The sequence below is a fragment of the Oncorhynchus kisutch genome, linkage group LG1, assembly GCF_002021735.2.
Source record: "Oncorhynchus kisutch isolate 150728-3 linkage group LG1, Okis_V2, whole genome shotgun sequence".
NCBI classification, from domain to species: domain Eukaryota; kingdom Metazoa; phylum Chordata; class Actinopteri; order Salmoniformes; family Salmonidae; genus Oncorhynchus; species Oncorhynchus kisutch.
In genome coordinates, this window is record NC_034174.2 from 51872703 (window position 1) to 51898758 (window position 26056).

The following is a 26056-nucleotide window of genomic DNA, read 5'->3' on the forward strand; positions in this document are numbered from 1 at the left end:
TCACTGCAGAATGCTGTGGTAGCCATGCTGGTCAAAAACCTCTACGGGATCGGTGTCCCTATACCGGGACGGTTGTTGCTAACGTGCGCTAATGTGACTAGAATGACGTTGTACATAAAATCCAACTTTCCAGAACATAGACATGTCTTATATGTGTAGAAAGCTTCACTTATTATTAATTTAACTGCACTGTCCAATTTACAGTAGCTATTACAGGGAAAAAATAACATGCTATTGTTTGAGGAGAGTGCACAACAACAAAAAACCTTTATCATAGCAACTAGTTTTATACATTAATCTTGCTCCGATGTGTCATCCTGAGGGTCCCAGAGATAAAAATGTAGCATAGTTTTGTTTGAAAAATTCCTATTTTAGTATTCAAATATAGGAACTGGTTTCTACAGTTTGAACCCCTGCTGTTTCTAGACTTTGACTTGAGACTGATGACTTGCAATGATCTGTCCAGGTTTTGTAACTTGTTGTCACTCATTTTGTGGCACAGATCAGTGGTGGAAAAAGTACCCAATTATATTTCAGTGAAAGTAAAGATACCTTAATAGAAAATGATTAAAGTAAAAGTGAAAGTCACCAAGTAAAATCCTACTTGATTAAAAGTCTAAAAGTATTTGGTTTTAAATATACTTAAGTATCAAATGTAAATGTAATTGCTCAAATATATTTAAGTATCAGAAGTAAAAGTAAAAATCCTTTCAAATTCCTTATAAACTTACAAAAAAGTAATGTCCCTTTTTCAGGACCCTGTCTTTCAAAGATAATTCGTAAAAATCCAAATAACTTCACAGATCTTCATTGTAAAGGGTTTAAACACTGTTTCCCATGCTTGTCAATGAACCATAAACAATTAATGAACATGCACCTGTGGAACGGTCGTTAAGATACTAACAGCTTACAAATGGTAGGCAATTAAGGTCACAGTTATGAAAACTTAGGACACTAAAGAGGCCTTTCTACTGACTGAAAAACACCAAAAGAAAGATGCCCAGGGTCCCTGCTCATCTGCGTGAACGTGCCTTAGGCATGCTGCAAGAAGGACTAATAAATTGCAATGTCCGTACTGTGAGACGCCTAAGACAGCTCTACAGGGAGACAGGACGGACAGCTGATCGTCCTCGCAGTGGCAGACCACGTGTAACAACACCTGCACAGGATCGGTACATCCGAACATCACACCTGCGGGACATGTACAGGATGGCAACAACAACTGCCCGAGTTACACCAGGAACACACAATCCCTCCATCAGTGCTCAGACTATCCGCAAATAGGCTGAGAGAGACTGGACTGAGGGCTTGTAGGCCTGTTGTAAGGCAGGTCCTCACCAGACATCACCTGAAACAACATCACCAATTGGGTACAAACCCACCGTCGCTGGACCAGACAGGACTGGCTAAAAGTGCTCTTCACTGACGAGTTGCGGTTTTGTCTCACAAGGGGCGATGGTCGGATTCGCGTTTATCGTCGAAGGAATGAGCGTTACACCGAGGCCTGTACTCTGGAGCGGGATCGATTTGGAGGTCGAGGGTCTGTCATGGTCTGGGGCGGTGTGTCACAGCATCATCGGACTGAGCTTGTTGTCATTGCAGGCAATCTCAATGCTGTGCGTTACAGGGAAGACATCCTCCTCCCTAATTTGGTACCCTTCCTGCAGGCTCATCCTGACATGAATCTCCAGCATGAAAATGCCACCAGCCATACTGCTCGTTCTGTGAGTGATTTCCTGCAAGACAGGGATGTCAGTGTTCTGCCATGACCAGCGAAGAGCCCAGATCTCAATCCCAATGAGCACGTCTGGGACCTGTTGGATCGGAGGGTGAGGGCTAGGGCATTCCCCCCAGAAATGTCCAGGAACTTGCAGGTGCCTTGGTGGAAGATTGGGGTAACATCTCACAGCAAGAACTGGGAAATCTGGTGCAGTCCATGAGGAGGAGATACATTGCAGTACTTAATGCAGTACACCAGATTCTGACTCTTACTTTTGATTTTGACCCCGCGTTTGTTCAGGGACACATTATTCTGTCTGTGGAACTTATTCAGTTTATGTCTCAGTTGTTGAATCTTGTTATGTTCATACAAATATTTACACATGTTAAGTTTGCTGAAAATAAACGCAGTTGACAGTGAGAGGACGTTTCTTTTTTTGCTGAGTTACATTTTACAGACAGTTTATTTTACATGTGTTATCTTGTTGTTATTAGTCCACATATCTCTTACACATAGGTCTTCTCAAAGACACTGTTTTCTTCGCCATTGTGAGGTACAGGATGTTGTTTCCAACCACAACATCTATTGTTAGACCAGGAAGTTGACATAGCGACCCACACAACAAGTCCTGTTGTGGGTACTCAAGGACCAGGGTTGGGAAACACTGGGCTGATCTTAATCTAATGTCAAAGTTTATGTGAAGTGGTTTTCTGCTTGACACTTGGCAATACTTTTCTATTCTTTTCATCTACATGAAGGAGACAGAAACTATTGTGAAATAGGCATTAAACATGACCTATGTACAATCACAGAAAAGTATATTATACATGAGAAACAAGTGTGGATCTGCATGTAACTGGTAGGTCATCTTTACTACTATGTATTACTGATGTTTACTGGTCGAGGTCTTACTTGTGCCTACATGTGAATAGTGACCAAGAGATAGAATGTCCTATGGATTTAAATGAGAAGGAATATAGCCTACACGCTGTGTGGTCTTGCTAAAAAAAAGTCACACTAATGAATATCAATGAAATAGAAATAAATGACACATTTGTCCCTATTCGATTGAACCTACATGAAGATTGAACCTAGACTACAGAATAAACACAGAGGTACAACTATTTCATCTTTAACTCACAGAATGTATTTTTTTTAAATTGTTCATGTAAAGATTGTTGTTTAAACTTATTAACTGTAAATTAATAGAAAAAAAATCAATAACATGGAGAATGAAAAATTTAGTTTGAACAATTCATAAATGCAAAAAGGAAAGTAAAAAAACATTGACAATCCAAATGCCATTTGACATTTATGCATCAGTAAAAAAATTGAACTACTGTTGGCTGTAGTGTTAAGAATATAATACAAAGATTGGATGTTTTTCATGTAATAGTTGGAAAAAAATGAAAGGGATTTGACTGAGTCGATATCACAATTGCAAATTGGTTCAAATTAGGTTGAAGGAGTAATCTGCGTTTGCTACAACAATTTTTTTACTTAATGACATACACTACCGGTCAATGGTTTTAGAACACCTACTCATTCAAGGGTTTTTCTTTATTTGTACTATTTTCTACATTTCTACAAAAACTATGAAATAACACATATGGAATCATGTAGTGACCAAAAAAGTGTTAAACAAATCAAAATATATTTTATATTTGAGATTCTTCATATAGCCACCCTTTGACTTGATGACAGCTTTTCACACAGAGTTTCTCCCTTAGGATAACATTGGTTTACATGTTATGCCCTAACTCTGCTTCCATGCATGCTATTTACAAATTCCTTTTGCCACGTGTTCAGGGCCACTGGTACCCCTCCAGATATCAAATCAAATCACATTTTATTGGTCACATACACATGGTTAGCAGATGTTAATGAGAGTGTAGTGAAATGCTTGTGCTTATAGTTCCGACAGTGTAGTAAAATCTAACAAGTAATCTAACAAATTCACAACAACTACCTTATACACACAAATGTAAAGGGATGAATAAGAATATGTACATATGGATGCGCGATGGCCGTGCGGCATAGGCAAGATGCAGTAGATGGTATAGAATACAGTATATACATATGAGATGCGTAATGTAGGATATGTTGACATTATTGAAGTGCCGTTATTTAAAGTGATGAGTGATACCTTTATTAAATCTATTTATTACATGTATTAAACTGGCAAGAGATTTGAGTCTGTATGTTGGCAGCAGCCACTCTATGTTAGTGATGCTGGCTGTTTAACAGTCGGATGGCCTTGAGATAGAAGCTGTTTTTCGGTCTCTTGGTCCCAGTTTTGATGCACCTGTACTGACCTTGCCTAATGGATGATAGCGGGGTGAACAGGCAGTGACTCGGGTGGTTGTTGTCCTTGATTATCTTTTTGGCCTTCCTGTGACATCGGGTGGTGTAGGTGTCCTGGCGGGCAGGTAGTTTGCCCCCAGTGATGCGTTGTGCAGACCGCACTACCCTCTGGAAAGCCTTGCAGTTGTGGGTGGAGCAGCTGCCGTACCAGGTGATACAGCCCGACAGGATGCTCAGGATGCTCTGTAAACGTTAGTAAGTGTTTTAGGTGAGAAGCCAAATTTCTTTCTTGTTGCGCCTTCTTCACCACGCTGTCTGTGATTTGTACGCCGAGGAACTTGAAACTTTCCACTTTCTCCATTATTGCCCCATTGATGTGAATGGGGGGATGCACCCTCTGCTGTTTCTTGAAGTCCACAATCATCTCCTTTGTTTTGTTGACGTTGAGTGAGAGGATATTTTTGACACCACACTCCAAGGGGCCTCACCTCCTCCCTGTAGGCCGTCTCGTCGTTGTTGGTAATCAAGCCTACCACTGTAGTGTTGTCTGCAAACTTGATGATTGAGTTGGAGGCGTGAATGGCCACGCAGTAATGGGTGAACAGGGAGTACAGGAGAGGGCTGAAAACGCACCCTTGTGGGGCCCCAGTGTTGAGGATCAGCGAGGTGGAGATGTTTCCTACCATCACCACCTGGAGGAGGCCCGTCAGAAAGTCCAGAAAGTCCAGGACCCAGTATTTACAGGGCGGGGTCCAGACCCAGGGATCTTAATGACTAGTTTGGAGGGTACTATAGTGTTAAATGCTGAGCTGTAGTCAATGAACAGCATTCTTACATTCCTCTTGTCCAGGTGGGATAGGGAAGTGTGATGGCGATTGTGTCGTCTAAGGACCTATTGTGGCGGTAAGCAAATTGGAGTGGGTCTAGGGTATCAAGTAGGGTGGAGGTGATATGATCCTTGGCTAGTCGCTCAAAGCACTCCATGATGACAAGTGAAGTGAGGGCTACTGGGCGATAGTCATTTAGTTCAGTTACCTTAGCTTGCTTGGGAACAGGAACAATGGTGGCCATCTTGAAGCATGTGGGCACAGCAGACTGGGACAAGGATTGAATGAATATGTCCGTAAACAGACCAACCAGCTGGTCAGCGCATGCTCTGAGGACAGGGCTATGTTTACGGACATATTCGTGGGGATGCCGTCTGGGCCGGCAGCCTTGCGAGGGTTAATAGGTTTAAATGTTTTACTCACGTTGGCCACGGTGAAGGAGAGCCCACAAGCTTTGGTAGCGGGGCGTGTCAGTGGCACCATATTGTCCTCAAAGCGAGCTAAGAAGTTGTTTAATTTGTAAGCAAGACTTTGATGTCCAGGACGGGGCTGTTTTTCTTTTTGTAATCCGTGTTTGACTGTAGACCCTGCCACATACGTCTCTTGTTTGAGCCGTTGAGCCGCAACTCTACTTTGTCTCTAGACTGATATGCTTTAAAAAAAAATTTAATCCCTTTTTCTCTCCAATTTCGTGGTATCCAATTGTTAGTAGCTACTACCTTGTCTCATCGCTACAAGTCCCGTACGGCCTCGGGAGAGACGAAGGTTGAAAGTCATGCGTCCTCCGATACACAACCCAACCAAGCCGCACCTCTTCTTAACACAGCGCGCATCCAACCCGGAAGCCAGCCGCACCAATGTGTCGGAGGAAACACCGTGCACCTGGCAACCTTGGTTAGCGTGCACTGCGCCCGGCCCGCCACAGGAGTCGCTGGTGCGTGATGAGACAAGGACATCCCTACCGACCAATCCCTCCCTAACCCGGATGATGCTAGGCCAATTGTGCGTTGCCCCACGGACCTCCCGGTCGCGGCCGGTTACGACAGAGCCTGGGCACGAACCCAGAGTCTCTGATGGCACAGCTGGCGCTGCAGTACAGCGCCCTTGACCACTGCGCCACTGGGGGCTGAGACTATAATCTTAGAGAATTCTCTTGGTAGATAATGCGGTCAGCATTTGATTGTAAGGAATTCTAGGTCAGGTGAACAAAAGGACTTGAGTTCCTGTATGCTGTTATGATCACATCATGAGTTGTTAATCATAAAGGCATACACCCCCACCCTTCTTCTTACCAGATAGTTGTTTGTTTCTGTCGGTGCGATGGGTGAAGAAACCGGCTGTACCGACTCTGACAACCTTTCCTGAGTGAGCCATGTTTCCGTGAAACAAAGAATGTTACAATCTCTGATGTCTCTCTGGAAGGCAACTCAATGCTCTAATTTCGTCCACCTTCTTGTCCAGAGATTGGACATTGGCGAATAATATGCTCGGAAGCGGGGGATGGTGTGCCCGCCTTCTAAATCTGACCAGTAGGCCGCTCCGTCTGCCTCTCCTGCTGCGACCGCTTTGTTTTGGATCGGCCTCTGGGATAAGAACCCATGTCAAAGGTGGAGTTCCGAACAAAGGATCCGCTTCGGGAAAGTTATATTCCTGGTCGTAATGTTGGGAATTTGATGTCGCTTTTATATCCAATAGTTCTTCCCGGCTGTATGTAATAACACTTGAGATTTTCTTTGCTAACAATAAATAAATAAATAATAAAATAATACATGAAAAAACAAATAACTGCATAGTTTCCTAAGGACCTGAAGCGAGGCGACCATCTCTGTCGGCACCATCTTGGCTATCGATATAATGAGTACGAGGTGCCTTTCATATCCTAAAAGGGAAGTATGAAGTTGCAATATATCATATACAGTAGTGTCCCAGTACTTTATTAGTTTAATCCCTTTAACTGTATGTCCAATTCGTGTTCGTAAATGCCCATTTTAATATATTGTCAATGAACAGTGTCCATATGATATATGGCCAGTGCCAACATTTAATACTGCAACTATTTGCACTGGCAATATATCATGTGGCCAAAGGACACTGTCCATTTCCAATAAATTTATGCAGTGATTTACCATCACCAAATGAGCAGGCTGAATTCAACACCAACGAGCGAAAGAGAAACCACGTACAGAGTTCAACAAGCCAGACAATTGGGCATTTACATTGCTGTTACATTGCATTTCAGCAATGTAACAGCATGCCCAGGACTTAACATATTGACATTTATAGTCATTATATAGGCCATCTGGACATGTTTCACTGACTTTTGTCTTCAGAACCTGACTTCCTATGATCATATGTGACAAGTGGACATTTTGACCATTTGGAGTATTATATGCCTGATATTGTGACATGACTACCATTAATGCGATGACTGTTATCTTATCAAATCAATTAACTATGTTTAATTGATTAAATGAATCGTGTAACAATTAACTCTGTAACTTGGCGCACCAAGGGAAAACAAATTTAACGAGTTACTATCTCCAGAATTAAACTCTTATAAGATATATTCATATCTATAGATAACAGTCACTTATTAATGTATTTTTTACCTCATATCAGTCTCATTCTGAAATTCATAATATTCTATAAATCTGCACAAACCCTATTCTACATGATTACTCAGCTTACACAAATTGGCTTAATTATTTATTTACTAACTAATGAAATAATCATACAGAAATACAGAAACACACACAGTATAGGTTGAATTGATTACTAACATTATGCAATGAAAAGTCCCTAGTGGACTAACCTGATATGACGGCTGGTTACACAATGAAAGGGGTGGGGAATGAAAGAGCGGGAGAAGGAGAGACAAAGAAATTCAACTATCGTACATACAGTTGAATAATAATATTCTCATCGTGAACATGGTTATTTAGCACCCCAACAACCGCTCATTCAGATTTAGAAATATTTACGCTTGTATGTCTTTATCATCTCTCTCTGTTGAAATCGCCCGATCCGTCTGTGACGAATAGTTAGACAGAAAGTCTCTCGTTGTGTAAGTCTCTGGTTGTCCACCAGAGGTCACCATGTCCTTAGTAGTTGTAGTATCTTACTTTGTTCTGCAAGGGTTCGTTAGACTGGATACATCAGATGATGGTCGACTGGATACATCAGACGATGGTCGTTTGATAGGGAAATGTTCTTCTTTTCTCATCTTCGGTCGAGTTTCCTAGACTACGTTACATGCAGAGCTGCAGGCGGGACATGTTTAGTCTACTTCTTCTCTGTTGAGTTTCAGAGGATCTTGTAGTTTTAGACCGTTTGTCACGTATTCAGCTCGCGCTGCACGTATACTGGTCTAGTCGTTTTAAACCTTTTTACACGCCTGTAGCAAACGGGCTGACAAACCATTTGTCAGCCGTATAGCCACTGCTCCACGCTGTCTGGTCTAATGTAAATTCTTTAAGCACTTTAAGCACAAAAGGGGCGTTCCATTCTTTTGGCATAATGTCTGTGCTCATGTGGGCGTGGTTACTGACTTGGCAAAAGTCTATATGAAAAAATCACATTTCATCTTCTCACAAATAATTTCAAATTTAATCATATAAGATCCACAACATTACGATGTAAATCTGATAACTGGGACGTATACATTTGTAGAGTTACTGTTATTTAGTTATACCATCTTTAATGATATCACAAAACAACAACTTATTTGACATGATTATTGTTTGGAGCCCCACCAACCATTTTGAACATTATTTACATTAGAAATATTGTTTCAATGTCCAACCTTTTGATGTTAAAATTTTGGGCAGAGTCTCTCTTTACACATAAAGGATTTTTGACTTCTCCATACTACAGAACAGAAGGGAGCGTTTCTGCCAGGTATTTGTAATCCGGTTGTTAAGTCATAAAACTCTGGTTGGAGAGAGGGGGGTAATTCATTATTATTATAATTATAAATATTAATATTTCAGCTACCAGGAAATAGCGGGGGGATTTCTGCATATTGCACCTTTAAAATGGCAAGTTTTAAGATAACTCTAGTTATCTTTCAAATGATTATGACATGTGAACGCCTTAAAAGTTTTCTTACACTGTAGGCAGTCTTTGGACAAGATATGACAGCAATCCATGCATTGGTTTTGTTTATCTGGCCACTGTGTCCAAATGCTAACTGCAAGTCAATGGTACCGATGTTAGCATTTTTTGCGCTTCATGTCCAGATCATCTACATGTAACTACATTGAGCTAGACAATGATTTTAGATACTTTAGGGTGATTTGGACATGAAGTGCCCCTACCAATATTAAGAAGAGACCAACCCCTACCAATAATAATGAGAGATCAACAATGATCTCAAGAGAACTGACCATACTCGAGGACATTAAAGAAACCCAACATATACATCAGTGGAGGCTGCTGAGGGGAGGACGGCTCATTATAATGGCTAGAATGGCGTAAATGGAATGGTATCAAATGTGGTTTCCATGTGATTTGGAATTTCAGTTTACTTAATGAATTTATTGAATTAAAAAGGATTTAATAATTGTAATGGCTTAGCAGATCATAAAAATATATACATTTTTACATGGCTAAAAGACAAAGAATATAATATCTATTGTTTACAGGAAACTCATTCTACAAATATAGATGAGGTTGGGTGGAAAAAGGACTGTGAAGGAGAAATATATTTTTGTCATTGTCAAAGATACTCAAAGGGGTGATTAAACTAATTAATACAAATTTTTGATCCAATTGTGCAAACTGTGCAAACAGATCCGCAAGGAATATATTGATTATTTTAAATATGCTATTGGACCAAAAACAGATCTGGCTAACTAATCTATGTGGGCCAAATAATGATGATCCACACTCTTTTTTTGAAAACATATATAATAATCTATTGAGCTCACAAGTAAAGAAATAATCTATTATTATGGTGGGTGATTATTTGGTATTTTATTAGGATCCCCATTAGCTGTTGCAAAAGCAAAAACTCTTCCTGGGGTCCACACAAAACATGAAACATAATACAGAATGACATCATTAGACATGAACAGCTCAAGGACAGAACTACATACATTTTTTTTAAAGGCACACAGCCTACATATCAATGCATACACACAAACTATCTAGGTCAAGAGGCGTTGTGCCACGAGGTGTTGCTATATCTTTTTTTTAAACCAGGTTTGCTGTTTATCTGAGCAGTATTAGATGGAAGGAAGTTCCATGCAATAAGGTCTCTATGTAATACTGTACGTTTTCTTGAATTTGTTCTGGATTTGGGGACTATGAAAAGACCCCTGGTGGCATGTCTGGTGGGATAAGTGTGTGTGTGTCAGAGCTGTGTGTAAGTTGACTATGCAAACAATTTGGGATTTTCAAAACATGTTTCTTATAAAAAGAAGAAGTGATGCAGTCAGTCTCTCCTCAACTCTTAGCCAAGAGAGACTGGCATACATATTATTTATATCAACCCTCTGATTACAATTAAGAGCAAAATGTGCTGCTCTGTTCTGGGCCAGCTGCAGCTTAACTAGGTCTTTCTTTGCAGCACTCAACCACACGACTGGACAATAATGAAGATTAGACTAAACTAGAGCCTGCAGAACTTGCTTTTTGGAGTGTGGTGTCAAAAAAGCAGAGCATCTCTTTATTCTCTCTCCCCATCTTTGCAACCATGGAATCTATATGTTTTGACCATGGCAGTTTACAATCTAACCGCCACACCATTCATTACCAGTTTCAGCTGAGGTCTAGCACTTAAGAAATGATTTGTATCAAATACAATGCTCTTAGTTTTAAAGATGTTCAGGACCAGTTTATTACTGGCCACCCATTCCAAAACAGACTGCAACTCTTTGTTAAGGGTTTCAGTGACTTCATTAGCTGTGGTTGCTGATGCATATATGGTTGAATCATCAGCATACATGGTTTGTTTGATGCCAGTGGCAGGTCATTGGTAAAAATAGAAAAGAGTAGAGGGCCTAGAGAGCTGCCCTGCGGTACACCACACTTTACATGTTTGACATTAGAGACGCTTCCATTAAAGAAAACCTGTTGAGTTCTATTAGATAGATAGCTCTGATTTCACGATATGGCAGAGGTTGAAAAGCCATAGCACTTAAGTTCTAAACAACAGGTTATGGTCAATAATATCAAAGGCTGCACTGAAATATAACAGTACAGCTCCCACAATCGTCTTATTAGCAATTTCTTTCAACCAATCATCAGTCATTTGTGTCAGTGCAGTGCATGTTGAGTGCCCTTCTCTATAAGCATGCTGGAAGTCTGTTAATTTGTTTACAGAGAAATAACATTGTATTTGATCAAACACAGTTTTTTACAACAGTTTGCTAAGAGCTGGCAGAAAGCTTATAGGTCTGCTGTTAGAACCAGTAAAGGCCTGTTTACCACTCTTGGGTAGCGGAATTACTTTGGTTTCCCTCCAGGCACGAGGACAAAGACTTTCCTCGAGGCTCATATTAAAAATATGACAGATAGGAGTGGCTATAGTGTCAGCCACCATCCTCAGTAGCTTTCCATCTAAATTGTCAATACCAGGAGGTTTGTCATTATTGATCGTTAACAATAATTGTCCCACCTCTCCCACACTAACTTTACAAAAGTTAGTTTCCTGGATATAGCCACTATACTGTGATCACTGCATCCAATGGGTACAGATATAGCTTAGAACAAAGTTCTACAGCATTAGCAAAGATGTGATTGATATAGTTGTAGTCGGAAGTTTACATACAACTTAGACAAATACATTTAAACTCCGTTTTTTCACCATTCCTGACATTTAATCATAGTAAAAAATCAGTCTTAAGTCAGTTAGGATACCCAGTTTATTTTAAGAATGTGAAATGTCAGAATAATAATCAAACATTCCGGGTAGCCTTCCACAAGCTTCCCACAATAAGTTGGGTGAATTTTAGCCCATTCCTCCTGACAGAGCTGGTGTAACTGAGTCAGGTTTGTAGTCCTCCTTACTCGCAAACACTTATTCAGTGTTGCCCACAAATCTTCTATAGGATTGAGGTCAGGGCTTCGTGATGGCCACTCCAATACCTTGACTTTGTTGTCCTTAAGCCATTTTGCCACAACTTTGGAAGTATGCTTGGGGTCATTGTCCATTTGGAAGACCCATTTGCAACCAAGCTTTAACTTCCTGACTGATGTCTTGAGATGTTACTTCAATATGTCGACCTAATCTTCCTCCCTCATGATGCCATCTATTTTGTGAAGTGCACCAGTCCCACCTGCAGCAAAGCACACCCACGACATGATGCTGCCACCCCCGTGCTTCACGGTTGGGATGGTGTTCTTTGCCTTGCAAGCCTCCCCCTTTTCCCTCCAAACATAACGATGGTCATTATAGCCAAACAGTTCTATTTTTGATTCATCAGACCAGAGGACATTTCTCCAAAAAGTACGATCTTTGTCCCCATGTGCGTTGCAAACTGTAGTCTGGCTTTTTTATGGCGGTTTTGGAGCAGTGGCATCTTCCTTGCTGAACGGCCTTTCAGGTTATGTCGATATAGGACTCGGTTTACTGTGTGTATAGATACTTTTGTAACTGTTTCCTCCAGCATCTTCACAAGGTCCTTTAATGTTGTTCTGGTATTGATTTACACTTTTCACACCAAAGTACGTTCAGAGAACGCATTTCCTTCCTGAGCGGTATGACAGCTGTGTGGTCCCATGGTGTTTATACTTGCGTACTATTGTTTGTACAGGTGAACGTGGTACCTTCAGGCATTTGGAAATTGCTCCCAAGGATGAACCAGACTTATGGAGGTCTACAATTTTTTTTCTGAGATCTTGGCTGATTTCTTTTGAATTTCCCATGAAGTCAAGCAAAGAGGCTTGAGTTTGAGTTTGAAATATTTCCACAGATACACCTCCAATTGACTCAAATTATGTCAATTAGCCTATCAGAAGTTTCTAAAGCCATGGAATAATTTTCTGGATTTTATCAAGCTGTTTAAAGGCACAGTCAACTTAGTGTATGTAAGCTTCTGACCCACTGTAATTGTGATACAGTGAGTTATAAGTGAAATAATCTGTCTGTAAACAATTGTTGGAAAAATGTATTGTGTCATGCACAAAGTAAATGTCCTAACTGACTTGCCAAAACTATAGTTTGTTAACAAGACATTTGTGGAGTGGTTGAAAAACGAGTTTCAATGACTCCAACCGAAGTGTATATAAACTTCCGACTTCAACTGTATATTGTCTTTACATTAGATTTCAGTTAACCCCCAAAAATGCTTCCAGGTCGTTGCTGCAAATAAGATTTGGTTCTTAGTCCACTTCCCAGGTTAAATAATGGAACATTTAAAACAAATTCACTGCTGTGATGATAGCTGCTATGAATTACAGTAGAATTGCAGTAACAAGTAAAACAGGCTACAATAGCAGCTTGGTCATGTCTAGTGCTACTTGATGCTTAGAGAAGATGGGCCTGTCTTTAGATTTGCAATCTACACTCACCTGATGGCCTTCTGGCACTTGACTGAGCGGGCAGCAGAGACCAAGTTTATAAGTCACAAGCACCAATCCATCTGAAACAAGTGTTACTCGAAGAAAACCGGAAAGGGACAACTTCATTAAATACTTAGAATATTATTTGATCTTACTGTAATTTCAAAACATGATTTACTTTTTGTTATGGACCGAATATAAGGACTATATTCTACTGAAACATTTTTCTTTCCCTTCAGACACTGCCATCAATCGACGAGTTCTTCTTGTTTATGACTCATCTGTCACTGGGTCTGAAGCAGAAAGATTTGGCCCATTGGTTCAGCATCCACCAATCGACAGGGAGCCGGATTATCATCTCTTGGGCCAACTTCCTCTACTGTCTGCTTGGATCAGCACGGATATGGATCCCAGGGAAAGATCAAGGCCTATCCAGACACCCAGGTAGTGATCGACTGCACTGAACTCCGCTGCCAGACAACATCTTCACTACTACGGCAGAGTGAGGTGTTTTCTTCCTGTTGCAGGAATTAAATTCCTCGGTTTTAATACCCAATTAAAATGAATCACTCTGTCAATTCATAAGAGTTTGTAAGACCCTTACTTGTATAAAATGGACAGACACCAGTCTTTGAAATCAACCAGCTGCGTTTATTCTCGTGAGTACTGCCCATTATACATTTTATCACAGGTTATAAACTGAAAATGACGTCAGCGTTTTTCTAAACTGTTCCGTCTCTTCTCGACACTGGTACAAAGGCTGTATAGTTCTCAAGCCTTCCCACATCGTCTAGAGCCAAGGTCAGCCTGTGTAGATAAGCATTCTAGCCAGTCTGGCGATATAGTTCATTCATTTCTACCAAGGAACACAGTCATTATTCTAATTCTTGATTATATTTACACACATTATATTCAGTACTAGGATTAGAAAGAAAATTCATACATATACAGTAACATAGTAGTATTCTGATTAGTACATATACAGTAACATAATAGTATTCTGATTAGTCAGTCCTGATTGAAATGTATACATAATTAGTCATTATTGATAAAAATTCCCTTAACACTTCCTACAAGTCACACGGTACCTTTAAGGGCATGTTGGGAATGTCACCACATGGAGCTGTCACTTTTATGTCATCGTTGTGTGCTGGATCTGTGATTGACAAGGAGATCTTCAAGCAGTCTGGAATTATTTCCTTACTGTACATGTGTTTATTTGGTAGTAGCAAAATAATGATTTATTTATCTACGACATGTATCAATAATTTGTGTTGTAGTGAATATCAGTTTGTGTGGAGCTTGTATTGGCTTTAATTAGGCAATGAGTTTAGGGGTGGGGGAAAGAAATCAAGTAAACACAGAATAGCCAGAATGCAAGACTGTATACGATGTTAGAGATGTGTAATTGATTTACTGAACTGTTGAACATTTGCTGAAATACATTATTTTAAACAAATATATTATACTGCAGTTTTCTTCACAAGAACATCAATACTTATTTTTCATGAAACCACTAAACTTGGCACCCATGCAGGGGATCCATTCAGGTGCGAGAGACACTTCTGCAAGTAGTGGTAAAAATAAAAGTGTTCAACCTTCTCTCTTATATTTTTTGAAACCTGTAGATCTTTAGATATCCTTTCAACTAGGATGTCCTCCTGTGTACAGATGACAAAGTCACACCAGCTACAACCTGTGAGAAGAATTTGACCTTGCACCTGCCAGTAGTAAGCATGAAATCTCTTCAACTTCAGCTCTCCATTCTGTATCCTCAGGTAAAGGCAGTCAACATAGCTTTGTACATTTGGGCACTTGACCTCTAAGAGTGCAAAGTGTGGTCTCACACTGGGATCAAATATGATGCCATCTGGAGAGGATCCTAACCATGGAGCATCTGGGTGCACTACGAAGCCACATGGAAAGAAGATAACATTCTTCAGTGTGCAGTACTCCTGTACAGCCACTGGCTCCATGGCTAGCCCCCTCTTCATCTCCACGGTCTGCACACCAGATCCCTTGAACATCCGCTCAGCTAGGCGGTCCGCTGAGGTCTCTCCCCGGACATGGCAAACCTCTCGGAAACGAGATGATGTTATTCTCATTTTCCTGAGCTGATGCCATTCCGGGCTGCTGCTCTGCTCCCTTGTAGCAACCTTGACTTTGTGTGACATCTTGTACGTTGTCTCTAATGCCTTGACCTGGAACTGCCCCTGATGGCTAAGGACGTAAGCACACTGGGAAGACTGAAGCCTGTTGCCATCTAACGGAAGTATTAGTGGAGAAGGGGCATCGGCAATTTTCACAATTTCACGGGTCTTTGGCTGTGGAAGTTGATAGGACAGCACACTGCCAGCTTGCACTGGCCCAAAGGCGGACTCAACCAGGGGCACATCAGCTGACATTTCCATTGTTGTCACAAGAGGGGCAGTAAGTGGAGAAAAGTTGGCATACGTTTCTGAGACGCGGAGAAGGTCCATGTCAGGCATATATCCATGGGGTGCTTTGTAGAGACAACTACTGCAAAACATTTTAAAACCTTAACATCAGGTTGGAGAGATTACTATGACACAGACTCATAGTAGACACAGACTTTTCCAGAAACAGCACAAGCCCAAAAGTTGAAATAAAATGGATTAAAATATACAGATTTATAGATTTTAAAAAATCACAAGAAAATGTTTTCGAAATGTTTCCATTCTACGAACCTCCGACTTACCTTATTCCATTAGCACACGAGTTAGTAGGTTTACGGAACTCTATCCCATCAACCGGACCTGGCTTCACACCCTAATTAACAAGGATTTACTGTTACATAGGCTGAATACTTTTCAGGTGCATTTTTTATGGATATTGATAGACTCACAAGTGTTCTTGGTGTCTGTGCAGCTGTGAACTGGTGGTGCAGCAGGAATGTTTAGTTGAGAGTAGTGCGCTGTCTGGTAAAGAAGGGCCACCAGATGATTGCACACAGCACTTCCTGCAACACAGGAGCAGTGGCGTTGGACCACGATCCCTGGTACGGAGTGCTTTAACACCATCTGTGAAGATAAGTGTGATTAAAGACTGAAGTGAGAAACAATAATGATGTGGCCCATAAATAACAATATACAGTAGTGTATGGTCTTCTTAACTAGGGGCTCATTTAACTATACAGGAATACATTGTGTCTCAGTAACACAATTACCAAACACTGCATCAACAGATCTTTACCAAATAACCTGTGGGCAATTCTAAATTGGGATTGGGACCCATCATTAATATCTATCTATTGATAAGATTAAACGTTGACACTGTCTCCAACACATTTTGACCATGATGACAGTGTCCCACAGGAGATGTTTAACAAGGTCCCTAGTAGCCATCTATAACCTTTCCCTACTCTCATGCTGTGCGGCTTTTCACTCTTCCCCATGGACCTGTGACGGGCAGCCCTCACGGTAATCTCCCCTGTCAATGTGTCTTCGTTAGATAATGTTTAGAAGACATGAATAACAATTATTTTTAGCTAGCAAATATAGCTAGCAAGCACAACTTAACCAAGCTAACGAAAATACACACGTTCTCAGGTAGATTCTGTCAACGTTACATCATTTTACGAAGTAACTATCTAGCTAGCTACAGTTAATAGTTAAATTAGCTAGCTAATATGATTGTCGCTAGCTAATGTTATATCTGTCACTGACTTGGTAACGTTATTCACCTCCATACTTATCTAAGTAGCTTCCTATATACATCTTGAACCCCTTTTAATTATTGCTAGCTGGAGTCTAGGAGGCTGATTTAACAATTCGATGTACATGATGAATATTAATTTGAGGCAAGTCCTGAAGACAACTAGTAAAAAACTGCGACACAGTGGTAGTAATGTTATATCGTCGATAACAACTAGACTGTCGCCGGTATGAAGTGTGTTCAGAACGTCCGATATAAGGGCATAAGGGCTATTTTCTAGTTGCAGAAAGAGAGCAGTAGGGTGCAAAGGCAGTTCGCCAGTTACAGCAGCGCGTCCGCTGAACGACAACGAAGAGGTAGGTGAGATCACGGAGACCGGGGTGATAAGGTGAAGAAGCGTACCTCATGAGCTGTAACCGAAAAACAACTGGCATTTGGAAAGTTTGAGGTGAGGAGAAAGTGTGGTGAAACAAGTATTGTTAGTATTGTATCTTGCTATATGGTACTGTAGCTGGATCGAATTCTCCGTTAGCTAGCCAGAAAAATGTTGAGCAACATTAGCAAACTTAGCTGATCAAATAATTGAGTTTATTGTTTGAAACTTAGCTGGCTAATAAAGCCAGACAGCTAGCTAACGTTACAACATCAGATGAGCTAACGTTAGTTCCCTAACCAATTCGCTATAGTATTAATTGGTAACGTTATACGACTCCTTGCCGTTCCTCAAGTTATAACACGTTAGTTGCTTACTGGAACCTGACAATCTGTGTGAAATGTTAACTACCTAACGAACTAACTACTATCTGCGAACGAATGTTTTCCCTCGACAGTAGATGGTTAATTTTCAGAATGAAAGAATTAGGTGAAAATGAGGCGTTGCTTGTTAAACAAGTGGATTCAGGGATCAAGTGTAGCTGGAGGTGGGCCTGGCTTAAACTGGATGCCAATAGAGGTGAAAGAAACGCCACACACTTTCCCTCACAGTGGATAAAAAGAGGTATGCCAGGTGTACTCTCTGCCTGAAAGAGATCAATTATGCCAACAAAGGGTATCATGCTCTGCTGCACATTGTAGAACAGATGTCCACAGGCAGAAATTGTACAATGTTATTACGTGCAGTGTAGCCCAAAGATATGGCTTTTGTTGTGTTGAACTTGACAGTTACACTTTTGTGTGATTTTATTATTATTATTTTTTACTCTGAAAGTTATTTTTGCACACATGCAGCCTTGTGCACTTGCTCGGTGTCTACTATAATAGATCAAAAATAGAATGCCTGTTTGTTTCATTCTATTTCTACTTTAACCGTAAGATGCATAGTAAACATGGCGCCCCAAGAATGCATATACCGGGTCAAAATGAACCGTTAATGTAATATATGTGATTTATTTAGATGGGTCTAAAATATTATCCATTTTGTGGAACATAAATCTTTTGAGTGCTGATTTGGACCTTTTCAATAACTATTTTATTGTTTTAAATGTTTTTTGTCACTCTTCAACATTTTGATACACATTTCAATGATAACATATGATGAAAATGCATAACAGCTATTGAAAATATGAGCATTATTATATTTTTCACATTCAACCTTTTTAGTGTGAGCAAAAATATAAAACCATCTTAAGCATGTTTTATAATATTTCAAAACATTTATTTGAAAATCCAAAGTTCATCATCAATATAAACGACAACACTAACAATTGTGAATTTAGAAAACGTGAACACTAAAAGCAAAAAAGTGTGTGTGATGCTTACTTATGCTGTCTTAGTCCATGCATTTGTTACAAACCACAAGCGTGTGACTGCTCTTTGCAGATGGATGTGTTGCACTGAGAACACCAGCAGCTGACTTTTCTATCTTTTGCGCTTGGGCAGAGCTGGCACCTCTTCCTCTTCTGGCCTTGGCTGCTCTGAGTGGTGGTGGTGGCTTGGTTCTCTTTCATCAACCCACATTCTTCCATTGCCTCAGTTCTTCTGTGGAGATGGGAGAACCTTCCAGAAGGACAACCATCTCTGCAGCAGTCCAACAATCAGGTATGGTAGGTAGAGTGGCCAGATGGAAGCCACTCCTCAGTAAAAGGCAGATGACAGCCCACTTGCAATTTGCCAAAAGGTACCTAAAGGACTCCCAGACCATGAGAAACAAGTCTCTGGTCTGATGAAACCAAGATCGAACTCTTTGGATGGAATGTCACGTGTCACGTCTGGAGGAAAGCTCCTCATCCATTGTGGCTCAGTCGCTGGGGATGAACCTTCCTCTACAGTTTTCTAGGAAAAGGTCCCACACATACCGGAAGGCTGCCAGGTGGTTCTTTGCCTCTCTGAACACTCTGTTCCTCTTGTCATCAAGCCTCAGGTAGCGACAGATATCCTCATATCTTCCGACCGACATGGTGGCCTTATACATTGGATCCACAAATAGCTCCTGTGGAGACATCCCACCGTTTTCCATGCCAATAAAGGCCTTTAGTACCTCTTTTGTTGACCTCTTGCCACTCTGTCCCTTTTGCTGTTACTATTATTTGTCCTTCTAAATGTGTACTCTTTAGGACCTGCTCAATGCTGTTGTAACTAATGAACAGTTCTCAGGCAACTTTTGGTGACATAACTGTTGACCCTGGAGCAGGCCCTGGGCAGTTCCTCAGGATGTTATGGCTTTTGGTCCTGCCTTTATTGGGGGGGTTCAGTCCAGTAAGACCCTTTTTTACTCAGTCCTCCACATCTGTAGAATCATCTAGGACAGCTGGACTACCAGGTGCAACTCCAACTTGACCCACAGGCACATACAGTTGAAGTCGGAAGTTTCCATACACTTACACGGAACCAAACCGGCCGCGCAAGTGCGTGCGCAAATTGATTTTGTCCCCCCACACCACACGCAATCACAAAACACAGGTTAAAATATCAAAGCAAACTCTGAACCAACTATATTATTTTGGGGGTGTAATGCTGTTTTTAGCTCCTTTTCTTGCCTGCATTTTCCAGTGACCCTGTTGAAATGTATTTGGATTCTTCTGATTTCACTGCGATTGAGGAGTGATAACATGGGTAAGTACATGATTGCATATTGTACAATAGTGATGCCAGGACAGGATCTACATCTAGGAAGCAGATTACCAGTTATAGTGTCTTCATTATACTCAAGGTAAGTAAGACAGACTGTTCTTTGTTTAGTCTTTTATTTATTATTATTCAAGGTGACAAACAGTCTCATCAAGGCGTGGTGCACCTGTTGTAGGTGACATAATCAGTCACATCAAGGCATGGTGCATCTGTTGTAGGTGACATTAACAGTCATATCAAGGCATGGTGAACATGTAGGTGACATTAACAGTCACATCAAGGCATGGTGAACATGTAGGTGACATTAACAGTCACATCAAGGCATGGTGAACATATTGTAGGTGACATTAACGGTCACATCAAAACATGTAAACAAATACGGCATATCCCTCCCAATAACAATATGAATAGCAAAAAAAACAATAAAAAAAAAGTTAAATGCAAGGTGCAATGCATATATAACTGCAACAACAAAGTGCAAATAGTGCATACATAAATGTTTCCCTTTTTAAAACACTAAAACAGAACATGGGCCTAAGTATGGGCAGGGCTGGGTTCTGCCTTTTCGGAGATGATTATTGATGTGACTGGGAGTCTCTGTCCTAGCTCTCTTGAGAGAATGTACTGAATGTACTGTCATCCCAGCTATATGTTGGAGACACCAGAATACTGGTGAGTATTGATCCCTGGGCTCATCGTACATGATTGGCTGCAGTCCACCTCTTCCGTGCGGAGTACTTGCGGGCAGTGGTGTTGCCTGCTGGTCATCCCAGTTATGTGTTGGAGACCTAGATCCTGGTGAGTAGGAGTATTGATGCCTGGGCTGGCCGTACATCATAGGCCGCAGTCCAGCTCTTCCATGTGGAGCATCAAAGAGCCATTGTGATGGTGGAGGTGGTAGCAGAGGTGTTGAATACTGGTCATCCCAGTTTACAATCAATGACAGTAATTGCACTTTCAGACGTCCCTTGTTTCTTCCTATTTTCTTCAGCTGTGGTACAAGGCTGAGCACAAATGCCTCCTCCTCTGAGGTAACAGCAGAAGGGATTGGCTTCCTGACAAATGCAAGCAGCTCTTCATCCACATCTTGATAGTTGACTTTCTGTTTTCTTTTTCTTGGCTGACAGTCTTGAGCTGTGCCTGTAGTGGTTGGTCTTGACTGTTGTTCAGGTATCTGAAGCACAGGGTCATGGCTCAGGGACACCATGTCGTCTTCAGCGTCATCGGGTTCCATAGGTTGTGGCTGAGGCGAATCAGCATTTTCAAGGCTGAGGTTGCCTCTTGAGCTGAAAAAAGGTATTTGGCATCTGGAGACTCTATTTGCAGCCTGGCCTTCACCTATCGTCTTGGATTCGAGACAGTGTCGCAGTGCATTATGGACCTGTGAGGCCATAGAAAGGAAGATGCTGGCAATCCATCTGCCACGACCCACTGAGGAAGCCTGGAGATAAACTTCTCAACGAGTTTCATGAAAAATGGGACTTTCCCAATTGTTTGGGATCGGTTGATGGAAAACATATTATGATCACCAAACAACCAAACTTAGGGAGCCGTTTTTTTTTTAAATTATAAGGGAACCTTCTCTGTGGTGTTACTCGCCCTTGTGGATGCCAATTACCGCTTCACAGCTATTCAAGTGGGGGATTTTGGGAGAAAGAGTGACGGAGAAGTCTATGCCAACTCCCCACTTGGAAGGGCAATGGCATCAAAAACCCTGCAGGTGCCCAAAGATGCCTTTCTGCTTGGGGGTGAAGATTTAGGAAAGATACCATACACAATGGTGGGGGACGCTGCCTTCCCACTAAAGCCCTACCTGATGAGGCCATATGCCGGGCATAACATCAGCTGTGAGAAAGAAATATTCAACTATCGTCTCTGTCGAGCTAGAATGACAGTGGAGAAGGCATTCGGGATCCTTGCGGCCAGATGGAGGATCCTCTACCAAAAAATAAAACTACTGCCAAGCAAGGTTGATATCCTAGTGGTTGCAATGTGCATCCACAACTTCCTCACAAAGCCTTGCGATGTGGAAATGTGGCTACAGCAGGGTGGGGCAGGTGTGAGGCAAGGCATGAGAGGCATAGCCATCCAGGCCAACAGAGCAGGTCAGGAGGCAGTTTCTGTCAGAGAAAAGTTTACTAAATATTTAACCTCTGTGGAAGGCAGAATTGACTTCCAGGACAGAATGGTTGTAGCTAGGCCTACTTAGATGCACTGTGTGAGAGTGTGTGTGTGTGTGTGTAGTTTATCAACATGGGACAGTAAGTTCAACTTTGACATCTTCATTTGTTTTGTGTATTCATTCTACACTTTAAAACTATTGTACAATTCCACCATTTCTGTATTATAAAAAGCATACAAGCACAAATGGCATTTACATTCAGCTAACGCTAGCTAGTTCGTTTTATACCAAGGATGAACATTGGGTTGTTATACTTTACCTGACATGTGCATGGTCTTTGCAATCTCTCTCCATAACGCATCTTTATTAGTTGGATCCTTGTAGAATTTTGAAGACTGGTCATTTAAAAGTGAGTACTTCTCTACTTCGATGAAAAATCACTCCTCCATCTTTCAAGCACCCAAGTTGGCTTTTGTTTACAGGAAGTAGGGGACGTATGTTTGTTGTGAGATCCAATGAATTAATGGGAGGCGGAACTTCCAGACTTGATATGGCGGTTAGCAACCAATTTAAGGTGAATTCCGCCACCAACTGGACTGGAGTTTGTACCTTGCAGTTCGTCTTTCATTCACCCACGTGGGTATAACCCATGAGGAGATGGCACGTGGGTACCTGCTTCTATAAACCAATGAGGAGATGGGAGAGGCAGGACTTTCAGCGTGATCTGCAACAGAAATAGAAAGGAGTTCTATTTTAGCCCTTGGCAACTCAGACGCTCAGTGCTCGCGCAGGAGACGTGTCCGGTCTGGTCAGCATGTTAGGTTGGAGTCATTAAAACTTGTTTTTCAACCACTCCACAAATTTCTTGTTAACAAACTATATTTTTGGCAAGTCAGTTAGGACATCTACTTTGTACATGACACAAGTAATTGTTTCAACAATTGTTTACAGACAGATTATTTCACTTAATTCACTGTATCACAATTCCAGTGGGTCAGAAGTTTACATACACTAAGTTGACTGTGCCTTTAAACAGCTTGGAAAATTCCCGAAAATGATGTCATGGCTTTAGAAGCGTCTGATAGGCTAATTGACATCATTTGAGTCAATTGGAGGTGTACTTGTGGATGGATTTCAAGGCCTACCTCCAAATTCAGTGCCTCTTTGCTTGACATCATGGGAAAATCTAAAGAAATCAGCCAAGACCTCAGAAAAAATTGTAGACCTCCACAAGTCTGGTTCATCCTTTGGAGCAATTTCCAAATGCCCGAAGGTACCACGTTCATCTGTACAAACAATAGTACGCAAGTATTAACACCATGGGACCACGCAGACGTCATACTGCTCAGGAAGGATAAGCGGTGTCTCCTAGAGATGAACGTACTTTAGTGCGAAAAGTGCAAATCAATCCCAGAACAACAGCAAAATACCTTGTAAAGATGCTGGAGGAAACATGTACAAAAGTATCTATATCCACAGTAAAATGAGTCCTATATTGACATAACCTGAAAGGACGCTCAGCAAGGAAGAAGACACTGCTCCAAAACCGCCATAAAAAAGCCAGACTACGGTTTGCAACTGCACATAGGGACAAAGATCATACTTTTTGGAGAAATGTCCTCTAGTCTGATGAAAGAAAAATAGAAATGTTTGGCCATAATGACCATCGTTATGTTTGGAGGAAAAAGGGGGAGGCTTGCAAGCCGAAGAACATCATCCCAACCGTGAAGCACGGGGGTGGCAGCATCCTGTTGTGGGGGTGTTTTGCTGCGAGGAGGGACTGGTGCACTTCACAAAATAGATGGCATCATGAGGTAGGACAATTATGTGGATATATTGAAGCAACATCTCAAGACATCAGTCAGGAAGTTAAAGCTTGGCCGCAAATGGGTCTTCCAAGTGGACAATGACCCCAAGCATACTTCCAATTCCAAATTTGTGGACAGAACTGAAAAAGCATGTGCGAGCAAGGAGGCCTACAAACCTGACTCAGTTACATCAGCTCTGTAAGGAGGAATGGTCCAAAATTCAGCCAACTTATTGTGGGAAGCTTGTGGAAGGCTACCCAAAACGTTTGACCCAAGTTAAACAATTTAAAGGCAATGCTGCCAAATACTAATTGAGTGTATGTAAACTTCTGACCCACTGGGAATGTGATGAAACCTTAAATAAATCATTCTCTATTATTCTGACATTTCACATTCTTATAATAAAGTGGTGATCCTAACTGACCTAAGACAGGGAATTTTTACTAGGATTAAATGTCAGGAATTGTGAAAAACTGAGTTTAAATGTATTTGCCTAAGTTGTATGTAAGCTTCCGACTTCAACTGTAGTCTGTGTCATCTGAATTGGATACCTCAGATTGGCATCTGTAAAACCATTTTGGTTGTATATCTGGCAACATTCTTATGAGCCTCCTAATGAAACTCCTATTACTGAATTAGTTAAGAAGGAGAAATGAAAACTGTGATTATTATTTAATAAATATTATATTAATTACTTGGATTTTATTTTTGTAGCAAAAAGAAAGGTCAATTTGACGACGCAATGCAGTGAATTCCTTGGGAAATACATAAGGGGTAGTGATGCAAAAACTCTTTTTACTGAAAAAATAAGAAATAAAAAAACAAAACTAGGATGTTAGAACATTAAAGACACATTATTTAAGTATTTCCTGGAATATTAGATGATGCCATTTTTTTTTGGGGGGGGGGGTTAATACAGCAAAAAAAGAACATTAATTAGGAAGGGTAATTTTGACCAGCATTGCATCCAAGGGTTTTTAAGATGTTTTTTTCCCAAGTGCAATATTTAGATGTGTGTGCTCATAAGTGTTGCATTATAAAGGCTGTCATGGCTAACTGTAATATTAGTGTATTGTTTTTTTTCTTGAGACTTGAGTGTCATTTGCAGTAAAGTCAAGGTAACAAATAACATTGGACTGCTTTCTTTATATATTTTTTTAGCTTTAGTTACTGTAGTTTCACATTAAACAGTTTTTATTTAACACACAGAGAATGATCATGTAGATCATATTCTTTGTTGTTTAATTAGTTAAAACCTCCACTTCTCCCTAGCTGCAACGGCTCTCGTTTGTTGAAGGAAACCAAGGCGCAGCGTGGTAGGTATACATTGTATCTTTATTGATGACACCAAACAAAATAACAAAGTCAAAAAAAGCGCACAGTTCTGTCAGGCTACAGAAACTAAACAGAAAACAAGATCCCACAACCTAATGGTGGGAAAAAGGGCTGCCTAAGTATGATCCCCAATCAGAGACAACGATAGACAGCTGCCTCTGATTGGGAACCAGCCAAAAACAAAGAAACAGAAAACATAGACTTCCCCACCCGAGTCACACCCTGACCTAACCAAACGTAGAGAATAATAAGGATCTCTAAGGTCAGGGCGTGACACTAGCAGGGATTTCTTTTGCATGTTTCAGTGCAACAAAACGAAAGTGTCACCTTTTTGGACCCTCACCAGATTGCATTCCTGCAAATAACAAGTATACTGTTTCAGGCTCAATGTATAGACGATTTGGACCAATGACAACTTGACACATGTAGCTATGAGTACAGGACTGAAATTCCTACACAGATTCTAAACAGATGTTGAACTGAAAAACAACTATTTCCATTGATCGTTAATTCCCTATTGACCTCTAGTCCTCTGTGTTGTGTATTATCTTAAAATATTCTTACATCGGGGAGGTTAGCATTTTTGGGGGGGTATGATATTTATACCTCAAACTTTCTCACTCATCGTTATTCACGATTCATTCATGACTATCTTTAATCATGGTATTCTATTCTTATTTACAATAAGTGACTC

At 40.9% G+C, this 26056-nt stretch overlaps 1 protein-coding gene across 9 annotated transcripts in view; it reads left to right on the plus strand.

The window, feature by feature from the left end:
• The first annotated feature begins 2347 nt into the window (after positions 1-2347).
• Positions 2348-26056, plus strand: part of LOC109876200 (ubiquitin carboxyl-terminal hydrolase 37) — a 40039-nt gene continuing 16330 nt past the window's right edge. For 4 of the 9 annotated variants that reach the window (XM_031826757.1, XM_031826745.1, XM_031826753.1 and 1 more), the window contains exons 1-2: positions 2731-2835; positions 13596-13800. In XM_031826757.1, the coding sequence (XP_031682617.1) occupies positions 2799-2835; positions 13596-13800 (242 nt within the window). In that variant the 5' untranslated portion in view covers positions 2731-2798. Of the gene's footprint in view, positions 2580-2730; positions 2836-13595; positions 13801-26056 lie in introns of those variants that run through there. The other 5 variants (XM_031826767.1, XM_031826771.1, XM_031826759.1 and 2 more) reach the window with 3 other exon arrangements.